This window comes from Cucurbita moschata, unplaced genomic scaffold (assembly GCF_002738365.1).
Source record: "Cucurbita moschata cultivar Rifu unplaced genomic scaffold, Cmos_1.0 Cmo_Scf00011, whole genome shotgun sequence".
NCBI classification, from domain to species: domain Eukaryota; kingdom Viridiplantae; phylum Streptophyta; class Magnoliopsida; order Cucurbitales; family Cucurbitaceae; genus Cucurbita; species Cucurbita moschata.
Genome location: NW_019268527.1, coordinates 4541789 through 4565717, shown reverse-complemented (window position 1 = coordinate 4565717; position 23929 = coordinate 4541789). Strand labels below are relative to the sequence as shown.

The following is a 23929-nucleotide window of genomic DNA, read 5'->3' as shown; positions in this document are numbered from 1 at the left end:
GAATTCTTGTGGTTCCCGAGAATCTAGCTACAGGAGAACCAGAAACGGAGAGCTTTTCCCCTTTTCCGTCCGCCTCTTTGATCTTAAAAATGCTAGTTTTAAGAATGAGTGATTGCCCTTCTCCAACCCTTACTACCCAACCGGATAGCAGACAGCTAATGCGTTCCACTTATTGAACAGGGTTCTATGGTCGGTCTGCGACCCTTGGATATCGAAGGCGTCCGTGGGGTGATCTTGTAGTTCCTGCAGGGTGGAGACGATGGGGTCAGTCCATGGATTTTCCTTCCTTTTGCCGCATTTCGCTCGAAGGATTGAAGGGAGATAGTGCATCAAGTTGTTTGCAAGAGCCAACTTGATCCTCTTCCCCAGTGATCCCAGATGAGGGAACCCTAAGAGAGCAACCAACTCCAACTACCGTCCATGTACGATCCCTACTAGATCTGACCTCTAATATAAATACTCCTCCAACGTGACTGAGTTAAGGGCATAACTGTAATACCATATTAAAAAATACAACCCTTTATAATGACAATAGTATGATATTGGATCATATACTTTGGTAGCTTTGCTTTTAGTCTCTCGGTAAGGAGATATATTCATTATTTATTAATACATGATATTCTATTAATTAATTAATCAATGTCAACAATCTTGAACACATCTGACTCCAACAAATTCCAGATCCTTCTTCAACCTTCTTCTTTCTTCTTCAACCCCTCCTCTTAATACCCTCTTCTGCCTCCACTCACCCATTCTGTAATCCCTTCAATTCCCCTCCGATTTCCCATCAATGCCTTCCGAACCAGACCCCTCCGAGCTTTCTTCAGCCCTCGAAACACTAATTCTCAACACAGACGTGTCTCTACTGGCACCCCATTTTCTAGGTTTCGCCACTATGATCCATACAACCGCCCCTCAATCCCCAAATCAAGGGATCGAAACAAACCCCACTTTACCAGACCGGTTCATCTTCTTCAATCCTTTTCTCCATCAATTGATAATGATCCAATCCACTCCTAAGAACAGCCAGCCCCCAGCTTCCAAAGCTTCGATCATAGCCATGCCCTCTGTTCATGTCTCTGAACAAACCCAGTGCGTGATTTGCTTGGATGAGATCGAAGTCGGGGGGCTTGCTAAAGAAATGCCCTGTAACCATAAATTCCATGGCGATTGCATTGAGAAGTGGCTGGAGTTACATGGGTCGTGCCCTGTTTGTAGATATGAGATGCCAGTTGATGAAGATGAAGGGAAGAGGGTTGAAAACGAAGGGACTGAGAGAATGGGAGAAAGGGAGATTTGGGTGAGTTTTTCTTTTGATAATCCTATGGGAAATCAGGATCCTCTGCAAACTCCTTCAATTGATTCTGATCATTCTTATGTACAGTGAAATACTTATAGTTCATATATATATATATATATTTTCTTCTCTTTGCTCTGTCTCTGATTGTGTGTAATCATGCACTTTTCAAATGATTCCCTCAGATTAGAACAAAGATCTTTGATACTTTTAACAATTCTGGAATTATATTGTGAGTCAATTCAGTAGAACAACTCACTAAACAGACATGATTGAATTAAGTTCGGATGGTAATTGCCCATGTCCACATATATTGTCCGTACTAGGCTTTCCCTTTTGAATTGTTTTAAAATGCATTTGCAAGGGAGAGGTTTACGTACTCTTATAAAGATTGCTTCATTTCCTGCTCCAATTGATATAGATTTCCAACATCAACTTGTTCTCCTCTACTTTGATGTGGATAAATTAGCTTCAGAAGTTGAATTGTCACTGTACTGCAAAGCCCTTCTGCCATTCAACATCTCTTGCAGTGGCTGCTCCTTCTGCCATTAATTAAAATAAAATATCATCTGTTCTAAAAATTTACATCAGTTATGAATCACTCATATACATACATATACCTGGTTTGCAGCTTGGGAAGCATACTCGTGTTGAAGCATAATTAAATCTCGTGTGACAATTGCTCTACGAGGACTTGCTTTCGCTACAGCTTTGTTAAGTTCTGTTGATCAAGCCACTCTCTATGAGTTGTCGGCTCATTCTTCAACAGGCACGCGGTCAGAATCATGATCTTTTTCTACTGCTTGCAAGCTTACGGTTTCATGTTTTATTTTATTCTTCAATGGGTTTTTGTCACTCTTTCCTCACGTTACTACTCCACTATCAGTCATTCATGAGTATATAGCTTTACAAGGTGGTGCTTGTTGATTCACACGGGATTCCACGTACTCCATAAAAATATTTCATTGAAGTGAAGATACGAAGAAAGGCACTACAGACATTATTGTTGTGGAAGATTACCCAACTTTTAAATCTGCTTGTTAGATCTCTAAACTAGAGAACAATATGGTTGACAATGTTGGGCAGTTGAAGATAAGGAATTACATCTGAAATGATGAGGAAATTGTCGTGATTCATGACTTATTTTGAAGGTGGGTTTGGAAAGAGATTGAAGAATGAAAAGGCAACATGGAAAGAGAGGCAAATTGGAAAGGAAAAAAGGTAATGGGTCTTGTCTGATCCACCATGGAAGTGGAGAATGAGGAAGAACAAGTCAAATAAAAAAACATCAATGGTGAGCTGTTTTGAATGGGAAGAAGAAGAAGAAGATGATGATGAAGATGAACATTCTGGACAATTATGATGAACAAATTTGAAACTCAGAATTGGTCAACCTTGTAATGGATTATGAATGGAAATCTTCTCTTTTTTTTTTTTCTTTATTGAAAAAAAGAAAAAAAAAACTTTATATTCAAATCATAATACGATTATAACTAATATGAAGGAAGAGTACATGAATGAACTGAAGGAAGAGTACATGAATGAACTGAGACTACATCTGAACGAGAGCGATTCATATAGGGATACATGAATTAGTTGAGACCATATCTGAATGAGAGATGGTTAATATGTGGTTGGGTGGTTAATATGTGGTTGGGTGACCTCGTACAAATTTTATTCTCGAAGATACATGTTTTAGGTCAAATTATCCCATCCAATTAATTCTCAAAATTTTTAAACAAAGCTTTTTTTTTTTTTTTATACTAAAATATTATATTTAAAAAAAAATGGAATGATTAAAAGAAAAACAAAAATGCTCGAAAGTGGGTTTAAAAGAAAGTGGGAACTCTCCCTCTACCAAAGAATATTGAATCATTAGTTGTTAGAAAAATTTGGATACATGGATTACTTTTCTTTTTTCTTTTTTCTTGTTTTCATACAAAAAAAAAAATGTCTAGATGTTTCCATACCCTAATCCAATTGGATACCACAAATATTTTCGATTTCATTACTAAGTCGAACTACTCTCTATATTTTTATTTGATTTATCCTTAATTCCATCCATCTCATACATAGATCCTGCTTCCCGCTTCCATTGGAGAGGAAAATGAAGCATTTCTTATAAGGGTGTGGGAACCTCTTCCTAGTAAACGCATATTAAAGCTGTGAGGTTGACGACGATATGTAATAGACCAAAATAGACCATATTTGCTAGCGGTGAGCTTAAGTTGTTACAAATGATATCAGAGTCACACACTTGACAGTGTGCCAGCGAGTATGCTAGGCTCCCAAGGGGGTGGATTGTGAGATCGATGTGGCAGAGAAGACGCTGGAGCTCCAAGAGGATGAATTGTGAGATTCCGCAGACAGTGTGCCAACAAGGACATTGGGCTCCCAAGGAAGGTGAATTGTGAGATCAATGTGCTAAAGACGATGCTGGGCCTCCAAAGAGATGGATTGCGAGATTGTATATCAATTGGAGAGGGGAGGATGTGAAATCGCTCTTATGCGTTTTAAAACTGTGAAGTTGACGACTATACGTAACAAGTCAAGCTATTGCTCTCTCCACCCATACTTATGCTTCATACGCAAGATGTAGCTATGTAGCTCAGTACGTTAAATTAAATAATAATAATAATAATAATAATAAGTTTCCATGGAGAAAATATAGGGGTCTAATTGTGAAAACGAAACTTTTGGGGGGCTTCCGGAAAAGTCCACGGAGAAACAGGGGCAGTTTTTTAAAAGAAAAAAAAATAAAAAAAAGATGATTGGATATGCCTCCTAATTGTCCTGACTTGTTCAAACTGACACGTGTCCGTGACCAAAGAAAGATATGCCTCCTAATTGGACCAATGAGAGCCACTAGAAGAAGATATTTTAAAAAGGCAGATATGCTCCTTCACCTACCGACACGTGTCCATTAATCTTTTTGTAGTGTAGATGGACGGGTGGGATGCGTTTAGATGAGGCTTTTCGTGTATCTTTCTTGTGGAGACTGTGCTGATGTGGAAGGAGACAGTTATTAAGAGAGTGCTAGCTATGAGAGGCACCGTGGTGGGCCCTCAGCCACGTGTTTATTTTACAAGTGGGGAGCTCGTACAGCTAAGCAAGCCCGGAGCCGAGTACTCGCCCAAAAACTCGACGCCCAAACTCCCTGTAACTTATTCCTTTGTTCTCTTTTTTAAGTCACAATAAAATAGGACCAACTTTATTTATATAACTTTTAATTTCATTTTCATTCTAATTACGGTAACTTCGAATCGATTAAAAAAACATGCACATTGATGTTGTCGTATAACCTTTTATGCTTATGTTAGCATGAGAGACGTGATTAGGGTTACGATAAAAAATGATCGAATTTGAGCTGGCTCGAGATGACATTGACCAAGGAGATAGTGGGCACGAGCCTAACAAGTAGCTAACCATGGACTTGGGTTTCAACCCAAAAGTCCTTTTTCTTCTCTCTTTACTTGGTTGCTCAGTTCTCGTTCAGTTTGATTCATTTTGATCCACTTAGTTTCTTTAAGGTTTAGGGTTTAGGGGTTACGTTATTGTGGTCTAATTTACTACATAACAATTATCCTTGAGAAACATTAAGAGAGTGAGTTTAAGTTCGAGATACACGATTTAAATAACGGAAGATCCAATATTTGAAAATTGTGTCCAGAATGACCGAAAAAGTGGACGATTTTGTACATATATATATATGTATATATATACATGTGTGTGTAAATACTTTATTTAATAGAAAAAAAATGTTACACTAACAACCCATAATAATTGAATTTCGAAATTATGCGAGAAAAAATATCTATTAGTTTCAAATATGGCTAAAGATTTTTCCGTTATTTTTCTCTTACTCTTGGAAAATGATCCATTATCAATTATGCATTGAGATATTTTTCTAAAAAAAATTTTTAAAAAAATGTCAAGAATGACAGCCAATCCCAAGGGGACACGTGGGTAATAAATTATTTATTTTATTTAGAAAATAATTGTTTTTAACATATGGGTAAATTTGGAGTAGAAAAGTGTCCAATTGCACTTTGAAGCATTAAACCCCACAAAAGTTAATGGCTTTTCCACACAAAGCAATTGATTTAAATTAAATGCGTCCCCTAGCCAAACTCCCCACCTGATATTGTTTACCGTTTGGATCGACCACCGAAATATGCTTTGAGACCAAAAGGAGGGGCAGTGCTCCGCTTCCGATTCACGAAATAAGTAAAATAACGTTAAAAGTAATGATATTTTACTTTCATCTTCCTACTTCCACTTATCCTACACCTCTCAAGTCATTTTACAAAGTCAAACTAGAGTCAAGCTCAACACGGTCTTCTTTTCCTGTTGATTCTATCAAGCCCGTTCCCTTGGTTATGATTTCATTCGATAGTAGACAAGGACAGTAAAAATCTCGTTAATCCACTTATGCACATCACTAATTAGATGACGAGGTATTTCGATTTCTTAAGAGAGTCATAGTTAAATTAGTTGAATTGGTTGACTTTCACGTTAGAATTTAATTTAATGCAAGTATAAATAAAGTAAATAAAAAAAATTAATTGGCAAGGAGTGACGTGGCGATGCTGACATGGAATAAAAAGGATGAAACAGCACAACACTATCTTTTTAACCAATGTGGGGAATCTAACAGCACAATAAAGATCTATATGGCCACATGAAATTGTGGTTCATAACGTTTCTACCATTGCTGACGTGGAACCGCCCACCTTCTCCATTTCACACCCCCCCTCTCTATATCCTCTCTGTATGCCTCAATTTTCTCTCCGTAGATCACCAAAATAACAGGAAAGATCAGGAAGAACACTTCGATTCAACATTGAAAAACAAAGAGATTTGAAGAACAGATTCTCTGGTTTTGTTGGTTTGTTTGTTCGTTTAAATCCGAGAACGAAAATGGCTGAAGTCGAAGTCAGAGACCCAACAATCAAGCTATTTGGGAAGACGATTTCTTTGCCATTCAACCATGTCGATCATGATTCTGAATCCAAATTTGCTTCTTCAGCAGCTACTGTTCTTAATGATTCCCAGAAGGTTGGAGTTCTTCTGCAATTCGTTTCGTTTCAGAGTGTCTGTTAATTGAGTCTCTGTTTTTCTCGGCGTTTCAGAATCCAAAAATGGAGCTTTTTCGTTCTGGGTTTTCGTTTTTCTTTCCGATTTAATCATTTTTAGTTGCTTGTTCATCATTCTCTAAGCAAGAACAGGATTTGATTCTTGGATAATGAAGTTCAAAGATTGAACCGAGTTTCGTCTGATACTACTCTGTTTTAAGACGTTAAATTTGAATGTTCTTCTGCAGGAAACTTCATGTGAAGAACAGGGGAATGGCAGTGAAAAACAGAGCACAGAGCAAACGACATCGGTAATCAGTGAAAACCCATCAGTAGAAAGAGAAATTTCATCACCAAAAGCTGCAAAAAAGGAAGAAGAGAGCGATACAAGCATGTCCCCTGACAATAAAACCTTAAAAAAACCAGACAAAATCCTCCCTTGTCCTCGATGTAACAGCACGGACACCAAATTCTGTTACTACAACAACTACAATGTCAACCAACCTCGTCATTTTTGCAAGAATTGCCAAAGATACTGGACGGCCGGCGGGACAATGAGAAACGTTCCCGTCGGCGCCGGCCGACGGAAGAACAAAACCTCATCATCTTCACATTTCCATCAGTTATTAATTCCCGACGGCGGAAATGGATCCTTTCTCACTTTTGGCTCAGATTCTTCAAATGGGTTTGTCGTTGGTACAGAAAATGGAGATGACCAGTCAATTACAGCCTCCAATTCGTCGGAGAAAGGAAGTAAAATCACTTCACAGCAATCAGTAGTGAAAAAGATTGTCCCTTTTCCATGGCCTTATTATTCAATGTCTCCGCCGCCATTCACCCCGCCGGTGTATCCAGTGACGTATTACCCTGCACCACCGTACTGGGGGTACACAGCGCCGCCTTCTTGGACGGTAGTTAATCCCAACAGTGAAAGTTCGTTAACAAATTCCTCTGTTTTGGGGAAACGGTTAAGAGATGAGAGAAGTGTGAAACAGAGCAATTATGAACAACCCTGTTTCTTGATTCCAAAGACAATGAAACTGGATGATCCAAACGAAAAAGCTGCAGCAAGCTCCATCAATGGCGGACTTTTCAGCTCTTTCCAACAAAATTCAAAGGGAAAAGAAGAACATCACAATGAAAGTTACTCGCTTTTGCAGGCAAATCCAGCAGCTTTTTCTCGGGCTATGAAATTCCGAGAGATTGCTTAGTTCTTAGATCAAAAACGATGCCATCAAACAAACCCAAATCCCAATTATTCTGTTCTTGAGACTAATTAACCTAAAATTAGAGTGGAAATTATTGTTGTTTTCCAGTAGGGGCAGTTTAATGAAGACAAATCTGGACCCGACATCAGACATGAACCCCCATGTTTGTAGGTTGGAGCATTTGTTTCTGTCGAGCTTTTCTGTACATTATTATCACAATCGAGATATATACGCTAGATTCTTGCTTCAACAAAAACTCACAGATATTTGGATATGGATGAAGTTGATTCCCTAACTCGGTTTCGATCGTTTTCTTTGCATCTTTTCCTACGAGTCGATGACTATTCTATACCTCGAATCGAGAGGTATAGATGCCTTGAAAGTGCTGGGTGAGCTTAGAAAAGCTTTGATTCTGATATATGGCTGTGATAGTATGGAGACTTAGAGACCACATTTTGTTGTTCTACACTAAGATTCATTGTGATTAAGGAAGGGACCCAATTGCATGTGATGCCATAAACTTTCATTATCATGCTTCCCATCTCCTTTTGAAGATAGCTTCAAATCCACGAACAAGATCATAGGTAATTCATGTTACGAATTACGAATCTCCATAATGATATGATATGATATTGGCAAGGCACTGTTCCATGTAACTACTTACAACTTACACTCCGCTATCCATTCAAACTTTACGAACCTAGGTAATAATATCCCGATAAGGAGCTGACAAAGGGAATGAGCTAAACAGGGAGTAGGCAGAGGATCCCTATAGGCCGAACCCAGAATCCAGTTTGACCCTTGAATCGATCACGAGAATTCGAGTATGAGACTACTTTTACTAAAATAAAAAAGATGGGCTTGTGTATAAATTATTTGATAGGAATTGGAAGTATGAGTCAGAATAATATGTTATTAATGGAAGTGCAAATAAGTAAATAATTAATAATGCATGGTTTTTGGAGAAAGTATCTTAGAAGCAAAGCTTTTGAAAAGTGAAAGCAACTTTACATTCCACCCAAAAAGGTAGATTGGAAAAAGATAGAACAATTTGTGATTTTAAATAAATTATTGTATATGATCTCGATTGGAAGTCCAAGCTATCATCGTTGACGATTTATAGTTAGTCTTATAATATGTATATAGACTCTTCGTGAAGAATGTATTTTTATAAGTTTATGAATAAGTTACTTGCTAAATATATTTATATATTCACTCGTGGTTTTTTTTTTTCTTTTTTCTTTTTTTTTTTTCAAATAGTATTTGAGATATCGGTCGATGATGATGGTGTGATTAGACTTGAGCTGTGTGTTGAGTAGTGACCCTTCTCGTGTTCAAACACAAGAGATTGATAATAAGATTCAAACTATGATATCCCAGATTGGTTGGGGAGGAGAACAAAACTCCCTTTCTAAGAGTGTGAAAACCTTCTCTTAATAGAAGCGTTTTGAAACTTTGAGAAGAAGCTCGAAAGGGAAAGTCCAAAGAGGACAATATCTGGTAGACGGGTTTTAAAGCCTTGAGGGGAAGCCCGAAAGGGAAAGCCCAAAGAGGACAATATTTGGTAGACGAGTTTTAAAGCCTTGAAAAGAAGCTCGAAAGGGAAAGCTCAAAGAGGACAATATCTGGTAGAGCTCGAAAGGGAAAGCCCAAAGAGGACAATATTTGGTAGACGAGTTTTAAAGCCTTGAAAGGAAGCCCGAAAGGGAAAGCTCAAAGAGAACAATATCTGGTAGAGCTCGAAAGGGAAAGCCCAAAGAGGACAATATCTGGTAGAGCCCGAAAGGGAAAGCCTAGATGGGTTTTAAAGCCTTGAGGGGAAGCCCGAAGAGGAAAGCCCGAAGGGGAAAGCCCAAAGGGGATAATATCTGCTAGCGAGCCCGAAACGGAAAGCCGAGCCCGAAAGGGAAAGCCTAAAGAGGACAATATCTGGTAGACAGGTTTAAAAGCCTTAAGGGGAAGCCCAAAGAGGATAATATCTGCTAGCGGTGGGCTTAGGCCATTACGAATAGTAGCATGGTAGACACAAGGCGATGTGTCAGTAAGGACGCTGGCCCCAAAGGGGGTGGATTTGGCGGGATCCCACATCAATTAGAGAAAGGAAAGAGTGCCAACGAGGACATTGGGCCCCGTGAATTGTGATATCCCACATTAGTTGGAGAAGAGAACGAAACACCCTTTATACCCAAGATCTATTCACTCTATCAATAACCGAGCCGGATTTGGTGTATCACAAGGGATTCCTAGGGTACGGACCTCCCCAGAAATTATTTTGAAGATCCAAAACAAAAAAGAGTGACGAAAGGTCGAAGAATTGAAAAGCGGAAAGAGGACACAAAAATTTACTCTCCCATTCTATCTCATGCCAGCTGAAAGATGAGATCATTTGCAGTGTTTATGAATGTGTTAGAATAAATGGGTGAAACCCGTATGTATTATTGCATCACATATACATATATATATAGTTCACCTATTGTTGTGATTTTGGTCTGTACTTGTACTGCATTGCCCAAAATAGGTAGTGCACAAAATTTAATCCGCTGAGCACACACATCAACCAGTAGAATCTCTCAAGGTGATAATGGTTTATGTTTGTTCCAGATAGCCATGGATGGTGATTGGAGTTACCTGTGACGGTGTTGACGATCGAAACGATCACTGAGCTAAGGTAGTAGCCCATAGCCAGAGAAGCCCAGGAAAGAGATGTGGCCAAGGATCTCATGCTTGCAGGTGCTTCTGTGAAGAAAAATTCTAATGATCCAGCCAAGGAGAAAAGATCTGCTGATCCAAGAAATAAGTACTGGATGGCGATCCAAAGGAATGTGATGGGCAATGGTTGGGCAGAGTCGAGTAGACCATTTTTGGTGGCTACTCCCTTGCGCTTCGTCTCGACAGCTGCTGCAACTGCCATGGCTCCAATAGAGAAAACTAACCCAACTCCTATCCTTTGGAGATGAGTGATTCCCATTTCGGTTTTTGTTATCCTTCGAGCAAATGGGATGATTATGTGATCGTATACCGGGGCGAGGAACATAATGAAGAGAATAGGGAATATGGGGAGAGATGCAGGTGGAACTTTAAAGGAACCTATTTTGGTGTCCATTGTTGATGCTTGTTCAACTGAAAATGTAGAGAGCTGAGCCACACAGCAGTTGAGGATGATAGTGCAACCAAATATTGGTAGAATTTTCAACACAATCTTCACTTCTTCAACTTCTTTAACTCTACATTCTAATGCTGAATGGAATGGCTTTTTCAGAACTGCATTATTTAGAAACTTGAGACTCTCTGATGGTTCGTCCACAACATCTGTTGAATCTCTTCCTTTTGCATTCTGTTTAGCTTCTTTTCCATCAAGAGCTGGACTCATCGCCATACTCGCTATCGAGTTTCGTGAGTTCGGGCTAACACAGCAACCAAACGTTGCAGCTACTAAGACCTGATGATGAGTCAAAACACCAAAAGCTGATTCAGTTAACTTCATTTCTTGTCTCAAAATTCCATGCCATTTTTTGTTAGGAATCACGACTCTCCACAATGGTATGATATTATCCACTTTGAGCATAAGCTCTCGTGGCTTTACTTTGAGCTTCCCCAAAAGGCCTCATACCAATGGAGATAGTATTCCTCACTTATAAACTTATGTTCTTCCACTAAATTAACCAATGTAAAGACACGAGATCCACAAAATTAATTCACTTAGTGGAAGATCATGGGTTTATAAGTGAGGAATACTATCTCTTTGGTATGAGGCCTTTTGGGAAACTCAAAGCAAAGTCACGGGAGCTTATGCTCAAAGTGGACAATATCCTTTCTTAACCGACTTTAATAGAAGCATAGAATTAATTCTTTGCTGAAGTATAAATATATATATATATATATATTGAATTTTTTTTCTAAATTTCCAAATTTGAAATTCTAACCCCAAAAAAAAAACCAGTAAATAAGAAATTAAAATTAATAATCATTATATATATATATATTGACTTTTTAATAAATTTAGGTCAACCACCTCAAATATTTAAATTTCATGATTACATCAAATTAAAAATTAAAAAAAGATTAATATGTTTATAAAATTGAAAAGTAGAATTCAATTAAATGGTGGCAAAATTAATTATAAAAAATAGAAAAATTTAAATATAGAAATATAGAACAAAACGCTGTCGTTTAATTGGGTTTAATTAATCTAGTTTATAATATTTACTAAGAGAAAATTAATTTTATGAATTATTTATAATTTTTTAATAATCAATCTCAACCTTTATAACAATTAATTTTATGTTTAGAATTTTAGAGATGTTAAAGATTGGGATTAAAAAAAAAAAAACTTAATTATAATTATCCAAAAATTTTCACCTTCGAATAAGAGTCGATTAGCTCATCCAAAAATTATTTAATGAGAATTATCCAAATTTTATCAACTTCATATCACTTTCTATCACTTTCGTATAACCGTTTGCTAGGTTTTCACACACTTATGGGGTCCAACGTCCTCATTGACGCAATCACCGGTTAGGGAGAAGTTTTCACATTCTTATAAGGATCACTTGGGGAAAGAGGGGGTCAGCGTCCTCGCTGGTACCACCCTTACTCTTACCATTTGTAACGGCCTAAATCCAAAACTAACAGATATTGTTCTTTTTGAGTTTTCATTTCCGGGTTTCCCCTCAAGGTTTTGAAACTCACTAATGAGTGGTTTCCACATCTTTATAAGAAATGTTTTGGTCCCCTCTCTAACCGATATAGTGTCTCTCATTACCCTCTCCAACTACATAGGACCTCACATAAATTTTTTAAGGCCGAGAGGGTTCAAACTTTCATCCCTATAAATTTTTTATGGTTGGATTACACACTCAAAGTTTGTTTTCAAGGTCAAGCTTCCTAGTTTGGTAGACAAAACTAGTCGATTTATAGAACAGTTCTTCCTTTCTTCTTAAGGGACATCCGATAAAATTGGAACGATATAGAGAAGATTAGCATGGCCCCTGCGCAAGGATGACACGCATAAATCGAGAAATGGTCTAAATTTTTTATTTGTAACGACCCAGATCCACCGCTAGCAGATATTGTCCTCTTTGGGCTTTCCCATTCGGGCTTCCCCTCAAGGCTTTAAAACGCGCCTGCTATGGGAAGGTTTCCACACCCTTATAAAGGATGGTTTGTTCTCCTCACAACAAATGTGGGACATCACAATCCACTCCCTTTGAGGCCCAGCGTCCTGGCGTGGGACTGCCCCCAAATCCACCCCCATTTAGGGCCCAGCGTCCTTACTAGCACACTGCCTCGTGTCTACCACCTTCGGGGAACAGCAAGAAGGCTGACACGTTGTCCAATGTCTGACTCTGATACCATTTGTAACGACTCAGATCCAGTCATTAAGATGTTTTAAGGGTATTTTAGTTCAACAAATATAGAAAGATATCAATTTTTCGTTATCATAAAAGATAATAACGACGTTAAACATTTAATGGTGCTCCAATCGATCCATCGAAGACACTATTTTGGGCAAGGAAAGGTGCGTAGCTGATTGCCAGAAGTTTCTTGACTTGAAAGGCATAAAACAATAGACGTCGAGGAGATTAAGGATAACAAAAGAAAGTAACCTTAATAAGGAAAACAAAGCTCGAAGAACATTGAGGATAATATCATATGTTTCACCACTCTGTACCGGTTAGTTCCATATTCTTCGGTTACCTCTCTAATCCTTTGAAATCCCATCTGAGATTCACCCTCTTCACGTGGCTCCAACCCCAAGAAAGTCGATAAATGGTGGTGCTTTTTTTGTTGTCTCCGCCGTTACTGATGAAGATCCACCTCTTAGAACGTGAGATGTGGCCACTTGTGAGCCGCCTACGCCGTCGTTGGATGCTAACGCCACCGTGTTATATGGCTGGTATTGGTGGTGGCTGCGTGGTTCCATAAATCCATGGCCTGTTCCTTCCCAAAATCTGCTCTTGGGATCTGCACACGCCATCAAACCTTCATAAAAAATCATAGTACAAAATCGAACCTTGGATAAGACAAGACTGTTGGAAGATCGTTGGAAGAGAATACATTTTCATTGGTATGAAACTTTTTGGGAAAATCCAAAGCAAACTCACGAGAGTTTATGCTTAAATGGACGATATCATACTATTACAAGGATTCAAGACATTTTAAAGAAACCAAAAGCAAAACAATGAGAGTTTATGTTCATAAGTGGATAATATGATACTATTGTGGAGATCAGTGATTACTAACATGGTATCAGAGTCGTCAGAGTCATGTCCTTAATTTAGTCATGTCAGTAGAATCCTCATGTGTCAAACAAAGAAATTGCTAGACTCGGAAGGTGTAGTCAAAAGTGACTATGTGTTGAACAAAGGATGTACTTTGTTTGAGGGCTCTAGAGAAAGGAGTCGAGTCTCAATTAAGGGGAGACTATTCGAGGGCTACATAGACCTCAAGAGAGGCTCTATAGTATACTTTATTCGAGGAGAGGATTAATGGGAGAGAGTCCCACGTCTCCATTGGTATGAGGCCTTATGGAAAAGTCCAATGCAACGAGAGCTTATATTCAAAATGGACAATATCATAACTTCAATCTAATCGAACAACAAACCTTGAAGAACATTAAGAGTTGAAAGCGGAGAACATGAGCTGAAGAAGGGTTGATTAAGCCTATGATGACTGTTCATTGATTCTCCTCCAGCGGTGGCCATTTGGGTTAAAAAGCCATAATCAACAGCACCAAACGGAGAACGAGCTGTCGGGTGCCGGTTGTCTTGTTCTTTGGGAAGTACAAGGAAACTCAAATCTTCTTCCATTTTTCTATAAACAGATTGGCTCAGCTTCCTCCTTCTATATGAACGAGACTGCTCTCTGTATTTCCTCGCCATTATGACATGCCAATGATTCTTCACAGCGTTATCCGTTCTTCCCGGAAAAAGCCTCGCAATCATCGCCCATTTGTTCCCATATATCCTATGAGCCTGCATTAGCCTCTCTTCTTCTTCCTCACTAAACACCCGTCTATTAATCCTCGGATCTAATTGGTTAAACCATCGCAGTCGACAGCTCTTCCCTGCATAACCCAAAACAGAGAAATTGAGTAACTATTCCTTGCAAGGGTGTGGAAATTTACGTGAGTTTTGGAAATCTTACCGGATCTTCCCTCGAGCTTGTCCGCGATGAGATTCCAGTTTTGGGGGCCATAAAGGGCTACAAGCTCTCTCAATTTGGTGTCCTCAGCAGGCCGCCAATGGCCTCTAGCACAGAGCCTAGACTGAGCCCCACTGGCTTTATTTAAGGGCTCGTTCATGTTTTCAACAAACCCATCACTGAAATCAGTCTCTGAGCTTCTAGTGATGGACTCACATGAAAATGGGAAGTTCCAAACACCTCTCCCATTTTCAAGAACTTCAGAACTCTCTTGAGAAGAAGAAACAATGGCACGATTAAGATCAAGATTCAAACTTTCCTCAACCCCAACCCCAAAATCATCATGATCATCATGATCATCATCTAACATACCCATTTTAGTGGCTTTAGGACAAGAAAGTTTGCATCTTTTTCAGATTTATAGGCCAAAAACTTGAAATGATGATGAAAATGAAGATCAATAAGAAATGGGTTGGAAAGAAATGGAATATTGCAGTGTACGAAGAAGGGGAAACTTTAGAGGAGGGTAAACAGTAACAATAAGTGTTGTTTTCAAGCTGATTGAAGAGAAGACAAGAACATGAACATGCTGACGAACTTCAAGTTTGGATTTATTTGGCTTGATTTTGGTCTTTGATGTGTTGAATTCTTGATATTAAACTTGTAAAGGGAAAAAAAAGTGAAATTTATAGGACCCTTTGTGTCAAACATGAAGGAGATATTAATTATATTGATGTGTACGGATATATTTCTATTTATGAATGTCTGAAAAGTCAGTGGAGAAATCAAACCAAACAAATCTTATGCATCTTTCTTTGTCCAATCTGAATGCGTTCATAACTGCTAGGAATTTAATAAGAAATTGAAATGGAACTGTTCTACGCTATCATATCAGCAAAATAGCAGATGAACTTAATGGGGTGGGGAAGGGGTTTCTCTTTTGAATGATTAAGATGTTTCTTAGAAAGAAGAAAGCAAGTTTGTGTGTGTGTCTCTTGATTTTCATGGGGCGTTTGGCTCTGATTTTGATGGAGTGGACTACGATACGTTTATTTGGTCCACATATTTCGTAATATAATGAGCACGCAACTATGTCTATCTACTTCGACAGCGTTGATTATTTGTGTTGTTTGCACAATTGTCGATTTGAGTTGTTTGCACATTTGTCGATGAACCTCATATTTATCTCATTCATGTCATGTCTCCCTCGCTCTCATGTTCATGTCATTTAATTGATATGTAATACATTTCTATAATTAAATGTGAGATTCCTATAATTAAATGTGAGATTCTACTGAGTTTGAGATTGAGAGAGGAATGAAATATTCTTTGTAAGGGTGTAGAAACATCTTCTTAATAGACGCGTTTTAAAATTGTGAAGCTAATAGCGATATGTAATGGGCTAAAACGGGCAATATCTACTAGCGGTAGACTTGGGCTGCTACAAATGGTATCAAAGTTAGATATTGGGCAGTGTGCTAGTGGGGATGCTAGGCCTTCTAGGGGAGTAGATTGTGAGATCTCACATCGATTGGAGAGGGAAACGAAACATTTCTTATGAAGGTGTAGAAACTTCTCCTTAATAGACGCTTTTTAAAACTGACAGCGATACGCAACGGGTTAAGGTAAACAATATCTGCTAGCGGTGGACTTGGGCTGCTATAAATAGTATCAGAGCCGGACATTAAGCGGTATGTTAGCGAGGACACTGGGTCTCCTAGGAGAGTGGATTGTGAGATCTTACATCAATTGGAGAGAGGAACGAAACCTTTCTTATAAGGATGTGAAAAACTCTCCCTAACATACGTATTTTAAAATCACGAGACTGCTACCGGTGGGTTTGGGGGATGGCTGTCCCTGGTAGGCTATTGGTTATGGTAGGCATTTCAGAAACCAACAAACACAGTTATCTATAGAGAGAGATAGTTTTGAGTTTGACACCTTAGTTATTAGAATACACAGACACCCAGCCTGCTAAACGCTGCCCTGCCTGCCTCCTACAGCTGAGAAACATTGTCTATCACACTCAAGATTGAAGTTCGAGGAGGTTGTAGAGAATGTTTCAAACGTTCACACGACTTCGCATGCTTATACCAAAGATAAATTCTTTGAAACATAATAATTTCTGATGATACCTTCGTAAATCTAGGCGAGGAAGGGAGGAAGGGTGTTGAGATCAAACTTTTGTCCTTCCTTCAGCATTCAAGGGACATGGGTGGATAAGGAGAGTTTAATGATCTAATGGCTCAAACCCACCGTGAGTAGATATTGTCCTTTTTTAACTTTCCCTTTTAAACTTCCTCCCAAAGTTTTTAAAACGTGTTCTGCTAAGGAGAGGCTTCCACACCCTTATAAATAGTGTTTCGTTCTTTTCTCTAACTGATGTGGGATCTTACAATCTGCTCTCCTTTGGGGCCAGTGTACTCATCGGCACTCATTCCTCTCTCCAATCGATATGGGGATCTCATAATCCATCTCCCTTCAGGGCCCAACGTTCTAGCTGATACACTGTCCTGTGTCTACCCCCTTCGTGGCCCAGTGTCCTCAGTTGCCCGCCCAATATGATGTACAAAGAAGGGAAGAGAAGTTAAAAAGGGACCAGTAAAAGAAAGGGAAAAAAAAAGGTAGATATTTTGATGTTAAGGAATGTACCTGAAAATTACATGAATGGCTTCAGGCTTACATCTGCAACAGTAATGAAACAAACAAACTTGGAAGCATAAATTAGAGAGTGATGTTCTTTCTTGTTCTGTCTTTATTATTATTATCTCATTGGGAACCCCGAAATCAGAGGTTTCATTCAATTCATTATTTGGCATTGTTTGGCACAGTGTATCAGGAATGTACTATCAACTGTGACAATGGAGTGAACAGTAATGGTCAAAAAGGGCGGTTTGAACAACAACTACTAACCAAACAACACACTATCTCCATTAATGACTTATCAAACTCTCTGACCCAAACATCTCACACTCATGCTTCTTCATCTGCCCTGCTTTCCTAAGCCATCTACCAATCTAATCTTGTAGCTCTGGATATCTATACTCCATTTGGCTTTATACACACAACCAAAATCCCCTTTCAGGTACTTTTCAACTTTGCTTCTTTTAGGATCATAAAAGAACGCCCCTTTTACTCTTCTTGCCTTCATGGTTTGGTTTTACCTGCTAACAAGCCAACCAAAACAAGAAGGGAAAAAGAAAGAGATTTCATGAGATTTTGAGTTAATGGTTGCAGTACCAAATAAAACACACCCTACCCTTTTCTTTGGAAGTACTCCTTTTATCGACAGTGGGACTCCCAATGAGCTGGTATCACTGTGGTTACACTTTGTAAACGTGTGTTTTGAAGAGATGAATCACATTTACCATTTGGGAGATCACGTATTGGTTGGAGAAGATAACGAAGCACTCTTTATAAGAGTGTGGAAACCTCTCCCTAGTAGATGCGTTTTAAAATTGTGAAGCTGATGACGATAGGTAACGGGCCAAAGTGGACAATGTCTACTAGCGGTGAGCTTGAACTATTACAAATGACATTAGAGCCAGACATTAGACATTGTACTAGTGAGGACGATGAGCCCCCAAGAGAGGTGGATTATGAGATCTCACATCGGTTGGAGAGGGAAACGAAACATTTCTCAAGACACGTTTTAAAATCGTGATACGTAACAAACAAAAGTAGATAATATCTACTAGTGGCAAACATGAATTGTTAGAAATAATATCAAATCCAATCAACAGACGGTGCGAGACATTGGTTGGAGTAGAATTAGACCTTCTCCATGGTAGACACGTTTTGAAACTTCAAGGGAGAGCCCCAAAGAAAAAAAAACCCAAAAAAAGACAATAACTGGCTTGGGCGGTTACACGTCAAGTAAGAACCGGGGGTTTTCTTTTTAAAGAAAAAAAGTCAGACAAATGTGGGGTGGAGATTGGAGAATCAAACCCTTCAGTCTTAAAAGATGATAATAAAAGCTTCCTTCATTGAGCTATATTCAGCTTTAAAAAAGGGATTCTCTTAGTTTATGAAGGATTCAATGAATATAACAAAAGAAAGCTGCCTGTTTGAACTGTATTATGGGATAATCACAGTAATTTGCATTCATCAATGAACATATTTAGTAAAAGTGACAATGATTTGAAAAGGTTTGTTTTCGTGTAGTGTGTGTAGTCAGACAAAGAACAGTAGGAAGAAGCAGAAAATGAAGGCAATGTTGACAAGTAAAACTGTGTGTAACAGTCTTGCTCAACGCCTAAATTTCCCCCCTTCGTTAACTTACTTCCTTTCTGGTCTGGTCTGGTCTGGTCTGATCTGCACCAAAAACAACGAAAAAAGGTCTTAAAATTTCTTTGGAGGTTAAGTTTTTGGCATTTGTTTCGTTCTTCTGCCAATCCCACGTGCGGCCTTTCTTGCCCTACAGAACTGACCCTCTGACAGCTTCCTAATAGCAGAATTATTGTGACTTTTGACAGCTTACCTGAACAAGCAAACTTAGGATCCCCTTCTCACACACTTGTGCAAACTCTCTGTCCTCTTCATTCTCTTCTCTCCCTTTCATCATGAACAACAAGACCCAAAACTATCAGCCAAATCTTATGGCTTTCCAGGGGGAGAAACTTTGGAATTTTCATCAACTTAGATCATACAAATAATGTCATCAAGTTATGACAGCAATTCAGACTGGGTTATGTCATTATGTAATGCTGACAGAAAAGCCTCATTTGTTTTGGCTTCTTCCTAGAAAGAAAGATGAGGAACCCCATCAAAATGGCAGTGCCTACTAACCTTCTTCAACCCCAAATGGCCAGCAGAGGAGCAAAGGGTAGCTATGAGCCTGAAAATGAGTCTGTAATTAAAGAATTTGGTAAGGAAATGGCCCACAATATAAATGAGATTCGGTTGGGTTTGCTCCCTTGGAAGGATCCGGAATGGAAACTAATGGTAGTGGCGAAGGGTACTCTTCAATGCAGAAAACAAACAAATAACAAATACCCAAGACCAAAATCACTTCCATTTCAACGCCTGATGTATAAACTAAGCTAATGATATCAAATGCACAATATAAGTGTAACCAACTTAACTTCTGCAGAACATTCGTTCTCCTGTGAATCAGATCTGTGTTAGAGACAAGCAGCCAGAACAGATCCATAATGTATGAATACTGTGTAGAGACAGAATTAAATGAAGACCATGAATTTCAAATCAAAATTCATCCCATCCTTCGAGGGTGAATGATTAAAGAATGGGACAGGATCCCCTCTCTCTCTGTGTCTGAGCAAATTGATTGTAGGGAGAAAAAAAGAGACCAGAGGGTGACGACTGCAGACCCCAATTTGCATTTGCTGTCCCGAGAAACAGAGAAAGAGATAGGCCCTCTCACAAACTGTACCCATCAAAATCTGCCATGTAATGGACAACGTACCCTGTAATCTGAACTGCGACATTGATGCATCTCTGCAACAAGAAACCGGGTTGCACGGCTCATGTTTCAACAACCAAATGAATCATCACGCATTATGAAATCTCTCATTATTTCTAACTTTGGTGGAACAATATCTTGTTCCATTTTCCCACTAACTTTCTTCCACTAGAAATAAAATTTCTTGTCCAACATTAATGAGCCAGAGATTGGCATTGCCTTACCATTTGATTTGGGGGTTCACCTGTCCCTTTCTTCCTTAAAGTTTGAGCCTTTAGCAAATCCAACGACATGTTCTTTCTGATGAATTTCAAACAATGACCAAGGTATTAGAATATAAAAGTTGAGAGTTCTTGTAATGATAACAGGAAATTACATTTCAGATGTGATGATGTGATTTGCAATGGGGCCAACCTTGCAAGTCTCTCAAACCAACCAACTACGGTAGTCAGGGACTGCATTGCATCAACAAATGGTGGTAATCGCGGACGTGCTGAGGCTTTGTATTTTGGGTATTCTCTGTTCAAACAGCAAACATTCTGACTGATGATCTCTCTCAAGATGGGTACAATCTTGTAAATAACTCCAATCAAGTTAAATAGTGAAGGCCTGCATTAACAGATGAACATGGTGCAATGCCTGCTCCTGTCGATTGAGATGTAAGATCATTTCAATCACAGTTCCTGCACGAAGGAAGGAAAAAGTTGACATAAACTAACGCCAGCGATATTCATCCAGGATTTCATATAGCAGCACGTGTGTGTGGGACAGATGGGGATTCCAGTTCAATAATAGAAACAATAATAGATATTTGGAGGCAATGCAAACTTTTTCTTCACCCCATCTACTCGACTATGACCATCTGATTAATTCCCACTCTAAATGAAACAGTCCAAGCTCATCACCGCTAGCAGATATTATCCTCTTTGAACTTTCTCTTTCGAGTTTTTCCCAAAAAAGTTTTATTTTTAAAACGCGTCTACTAGAAAGAGGTTTTCACACTCTTATAAAGAATTTTTCGTTCCCCTCTCCAACCGATATGGAATCTCACACAAAACATGTTGAACTTCATTGCAAAGCAAAAAAATACAATAAATGAAAAGCACAGAAGACCCCCAAGGAGTATAAAGATCCATATATTTTCGTTGTTGCAAGTGAAGCATCGTCTACTAAATCACTGTTGCCAGACAGCTCATAAGAAGCATCAAATAAGTGAAAGGCCTATTATCAAATAAGTTGCATACAACCATGTGTACCACTTAATTAAACACAGGCATTGTAAATTGTATATACAAAATATCATTTTTATCTCAATACCAAGATGCCAGGACTACAAGTTTTAGCATTTGAAGAACCACAGGTCCTTGTGGTATGTAGGATCTAATCCATTTGGTGAAAACACTGAATACGTTGTCAATCCCACAATTAAAAAGATCGTCCAAAAGAGTTGTTAAACAAGATGCGTTGGTATCATTCAAAATAGGATTCATCGAACATTTACGATAGGTAATCATCACTGTCCCAAATGATACTTCTAAAATTATAAATTACTAGTACTAAAGGACTTAGTTGTATAAACAAATCCTATTCACGTAAGCTTGTTCTAAGATTACAAATTCTTGAGATTCAAAGTCCTAGTTAAACATGGTGAGCTAGAGGGCATTCCATAGAAAGTTGGACAGTCAATACAAAATGTACAGATGCTGAGCATCAATCAAGATCTTGCATCATAAAAATATCGACATTCCGAACTTAAGAAGTGCTTCGGTTGGTCTGTCTCTATCAAAGAATTAAGCGCTCGAGACTCGGCTAACAGAAGATCATAGATCATACTTCTTTTCTCAATTTCTTTTCCAAAAAATTAGAGGTTTTTAAAGTAATAGTAGCTTGACACCCAGTTGAACCTCATACCTAACTTCTTTCTACCGGGACGGTTGGCCCCTCCCTTGGAAACGAGAAGGATAAGGGACTTGGTCGCCAATCTAAGACTTTGACGAACAAAATCGTCAAAGAAGTCCAAATGCCAACTACCTATAAATGGATTGTGTGAATTATTACTGGCTGCAGCAACATGAAACATGCGCATAGCTTACTAATACCACTTGAAAGTTAACTCCATAGCTACACTACGAATCAATTGATGGACTCGCTATCATCCATAATTCGATGTAGTTGTCGACAGTAACAAGCCACTGGTTCTAAGTCATCGTTGTTCAAGTCCAGCCAAACTCACTTCAATATTGCAGAGAGCCATAAGCAAGGTAATCAAGTGAAATACTCTTTCAATTTTAACAAAAGACTGAAGATTCTATAATTACTTTTCTAGAATGTACAGTGAAAATACACTAATATAGACGTATAGTTTCATAAATAATCACATCCGAAGAAACTATGAAACTAAAGGAAGCAAGTAACTCACTTCAACCATCTGCCGTCGACGACTGCAAACGCATTTCTAACAGCCTTGCTGTGAACTCCCCATCACTAACCTTCAGCATTTTCGACAAAGAAAGTGACAATCCATGCTCAACTAATAAACGATGGCGCGGTTTAATCTTTCTCTCCAAACTAAACGAAAAATATTGCGGAAACCTTCTCAATTCCGATAAATCACCCTTCATGTCTCCTAAGAAATAATCCACTTTAGGAACCAAATTGTTTTGAATGCTATAAGTCAACAACGCCGGAGACCTTAATACCATATTAACCACATCCTTGTGCGATAAGCCCAAATTTTCTAGGTACTGAATCTTGGGTAGAAGCGTATGTTCAACGCTCGAGACTAGTAGCAATGTCGTCTGGGACGTGATGGCATTCAACCCAACGAATCCTAGGTCGCGCAAGAACTTCAACGCAGGTCGCAATTGAAGGTCCAAGTCGGAGACGAGAAGTCTAGGACATCGAACTATGGATTTCCGAATGTCGGGAAATGGAATTTGAACCTCATTGAGAAGGAAATCGAAGATAGGATAAAGATCATAGTCCGGGTCTGAAGTGAGAAGCTGAGGGTACATGTCGAGGACGCGTCCGACTGCAGAGAGCTCGAGTCCCATGGAAGAGAGACAAACCTCAACGGACTTGACGGCGGAGAGAGTGGCGGAGCGAGAATCGGGGTTTTCACGGAATGCTTTCCGGAAATCGACATTAAGGTGATTCTCGAGGTAGAGTATCTTCTGCCGGAAAAGAAGGCCGGCGTCGGAATGGTCGGAGAATTGGGAATTGAGGGAAATGGTGAACCGAGGTTTTCTGAAATTAGGGTTTCTCAGAGGGTTAAGAGATGGGGCTGAGGACCGAGGAAAGAGGAAGAGATTCCATGGAGGAAGATTTTGGACTCTGCTCATCATTTCAGACACCGAAGATTTGTTTCCTGTGGAGGAAGACGATGAAGAAGAGAAGTGGCCCAGAATTTTTATTTTACTTCAAAGTTTATTTCTTTAAAACTTAGATAATGTTTTATAAAATTACCGGAAAATAAATAAATTGGTAAATTATATCATAAAATATATAAAGTATCTATTGGTCAATAAAATTTTAAATTACGGAGATTTGAAAATTAATTTTATTTGTTTTTTTTTTTAATTAGAAATCCAAATATGTTTGATAACTATTTACAATTCTTGTTTATTGAAAAAAAAAAGTCATTTATTTGCTAAATTAATATATATACATATAATATAAAAATATTTAATCTCCATAGTCTCGATAAATTTTGCATATCTTCGACGATTGTTGATACATTACTAAAGTCAATGAAGAGATTATTTTCATGATCATTCTGACCTAA

General features: G+C 38.7%; 5 protein-coding genes, 1 long non-coding RNA gene and 1 other non-coding gene across 11 annotated transcripts; 3 read left to right on the top strand and 4 right to left on the bottom strand.

The window, feature by feature from the left end:
• The first annotated feature begins 289 nt into the window (after positions 1-289).
• Positions 290-2039, top strand: LOC111449680 (E3 ubiquitin-protein ligase RING1-like). Its single transcript, XM_023089683.1, has 2 exons — positions 290-1300; positions 1929-2039. The coding sequence occupies exons 1-2, from the start codon at positions 791-793 to the stop codon at positions 1956-1958; spliced, it is 540 nt and encodes a 179-aa protein (XP_022945451.1). The 5' UTR covers positions 290-790; the 3' UTR covers positions 1959-2039.
• On the bottom strand, positions 1498-2366 carry LOC111449681. 3 transcript variants are annotated; one of them, XR_002711698.1, is made up of 2 exons: positions 1912-2366; positions 1498-1839 (listed from the first exon to the last, which is right to left on the bottom strand). It is a non-coding gene; the product is annotated as an uncharacterized LOC111449681 (long non-coding RNA). The 3 variants fall into 3 exon arrangements; XR_002711699.1 differs by having other exon boundaries at positions 1498-1830; positions 1918-2366; XR_002711697.1 differs by having other exon boundaries at positions 1918-2352.
• Positions 2367-6012: 3646 nt separating this feature from the next.
• LOC111449325 (cyclic dof factor 1-like) lies at positions 6013-7827 on the top strand. Its single transcript, XM_023089174.1, has 2 exons — positions 6013-6355; positions 6621-7827. Exons 1-2 carry the CDS (start codon positions 6218-6220, stop codon positions 7581-7583), a joined length of 1101 nt encoding a protein of 366 aa, XP_022944942.1. The 5' UTR covers positions 6013-6217; the 3' UTR covers positions 7584-7827.
• Positions 7828-9922: 2095 nt separating this feature from the next.
• On the bottom strand, positions 9923-11071 carry LOC111449709 (protein NRT1/ PTR FAMILY 4.6-like). The gene has a single exon (XM_023089721.1). The coding sequence runs from the start codon at positions 11062-11064 to the stop codon at positions 10051-10053; it is 1014 nt and encodes a 337-aa protein (XP_022945489.1). The 5' UTR covers positions 11065-11071; the 3' UTR covers positions 9923-10050.
• Positions 11072-12507: 1436 nt separating this feature from the next.
• Positions 12508-12614, top strand: LOC111450076. Its single transcript, XR_002711765.1, has one exon. It is a non-coding gene; the product is annotated as a U6 spliceosomal RNA (small nuclear RNA).
• Positions 12615-13093: 479 nt separating this feature from the next.
• Positions 13094-15354, bottom strand: LOC111449595 (transcription factor CSA-like). Of its 2 annotated transcripts, none has more exons than XM_023089551.1 (3): positions 14727-15354; positions 14185-14646; positions 13094-13562 (listed from the first exon to the last, which is right to left on the bottom strand). In XM_023089551.1, exons 1-3 carry the CDS (start codon positions 15097-15099, stop codon positions 13318-13320), a joined length of 1080 nt encoding a protein of 359 aa, XP_022945319.1. In that variant the 5' UTR covers positions 15100-15354; the 3' UTR covers positions 13094-13317. The 2 variants fall into 2 exon arrangements, with proteins under 2 accessions (XP_022945319.1, XP_022945320.1); XM_023089552.1 differs by having other exon boundaries at positions 13094-13544.
• A 3429-nt stretch (positions 15355-18783) lies between these two features.
• LOC111449597 (transcription termination factor MTEF1, chloroplastic) lies at positions 18784-23579 on the bottom strand. 2 transcript variants are annotated; one of them, XM_023089557.1, is made up of 4 exons: positions 22565-23579; positions 20522-20828; positions 20370-20445; positions 18784-20180 (listed from the first exon to the last, which is right to left on the bottom strand). In XM_023089557.1, exon 1 carries the CDS (start codon positions 23487-23489, stop codon positions 22566-22568), a length of 924 nt encoding a protein of 307 aa, XP_022945325.1. In that variant the 5' UTR covers positions 23490-23579; the 3' UTR covers positions 18784-20180; positions 20370-20445; positions 20522-20828; position 22565. The 2 variants fall into 2 exon arrangements, with proteins under 2 accessions (XP_022945325.1, XP_022945324.1); XM_023089556.1 differs by having other exon boundaries at positions 20560-20828.
• Positions 23580-23929: the final 350 nt, after the last annotated feature.

Excerpts from the sequence above, each read along its gene's own strand:
- LOC111449680 (XM_023089683.1), top strand. The coding sequence starts at position 791 with ATGCCTTCCGAACCAGACCCCTCCGAGCTTTCTTCAGCCCTCGAAACA. Across the intron at positions 1,301-1,928 it reads TGGGAGAAAGGGAGATTTGG|CTTGGGAAGCATACTCGTGT; the intron begins GTGAGTTTTTCT and ends CCTGGTTTGCAG.
- LOC111449325 (XM_023089174.1), top strand. The coding sequence starts at position 6,218 with ATGGCTGAAGTCGAAGTCAGAGACCCAACAATCAAGCTATTTGGGAAG. Across the intron at positions 6,356-6,620 it reads TTCTTAATGATTCCCAGAAG|GAAACTTCATGTGAAGAACA; the intron begins GTTGGAGTTCTT and ends GTTCTTCTGCAG.
- LOC111449709 (XM_023089721.1), bottom strand. The coding sequence starts at position 11,064 with ATGAAGTTAACTGAATCAGCTTTTGGTGTTTTGACTCATCATCAGGTC.
- LOC111449595 (XM_023089551.1), bottom strand. The coding sequence starts at position 15,099 with ATGGGTATGTTAGATGATGATCATGATGATCATGATGATTTTGGGGTT. Across the intron at positions 14,647-14,726 it reads CAAGCTCGAGGGAAGATCCG|GGAAGAGCTGTCGACTGCGA; the intron begins GTAAGATTTCCA and ends TGGGTTATGCAG. Across the intron at positions 13,563-14,184 it reads AACTCTTAATGTTCTTCAAG|GTTTGATGGCGTGTGCAGAT; the intron begins GTTTGTTGTTCG and ends TTTTTTATGAAG.
- LOC111449597 (XM_023089557.1), bottom strand. The coding sequence starts at position 23,489 with ATGATGAGCAGAGTCCAAAATCTTCCTCCATGGAATCTCTTCCTCTTT.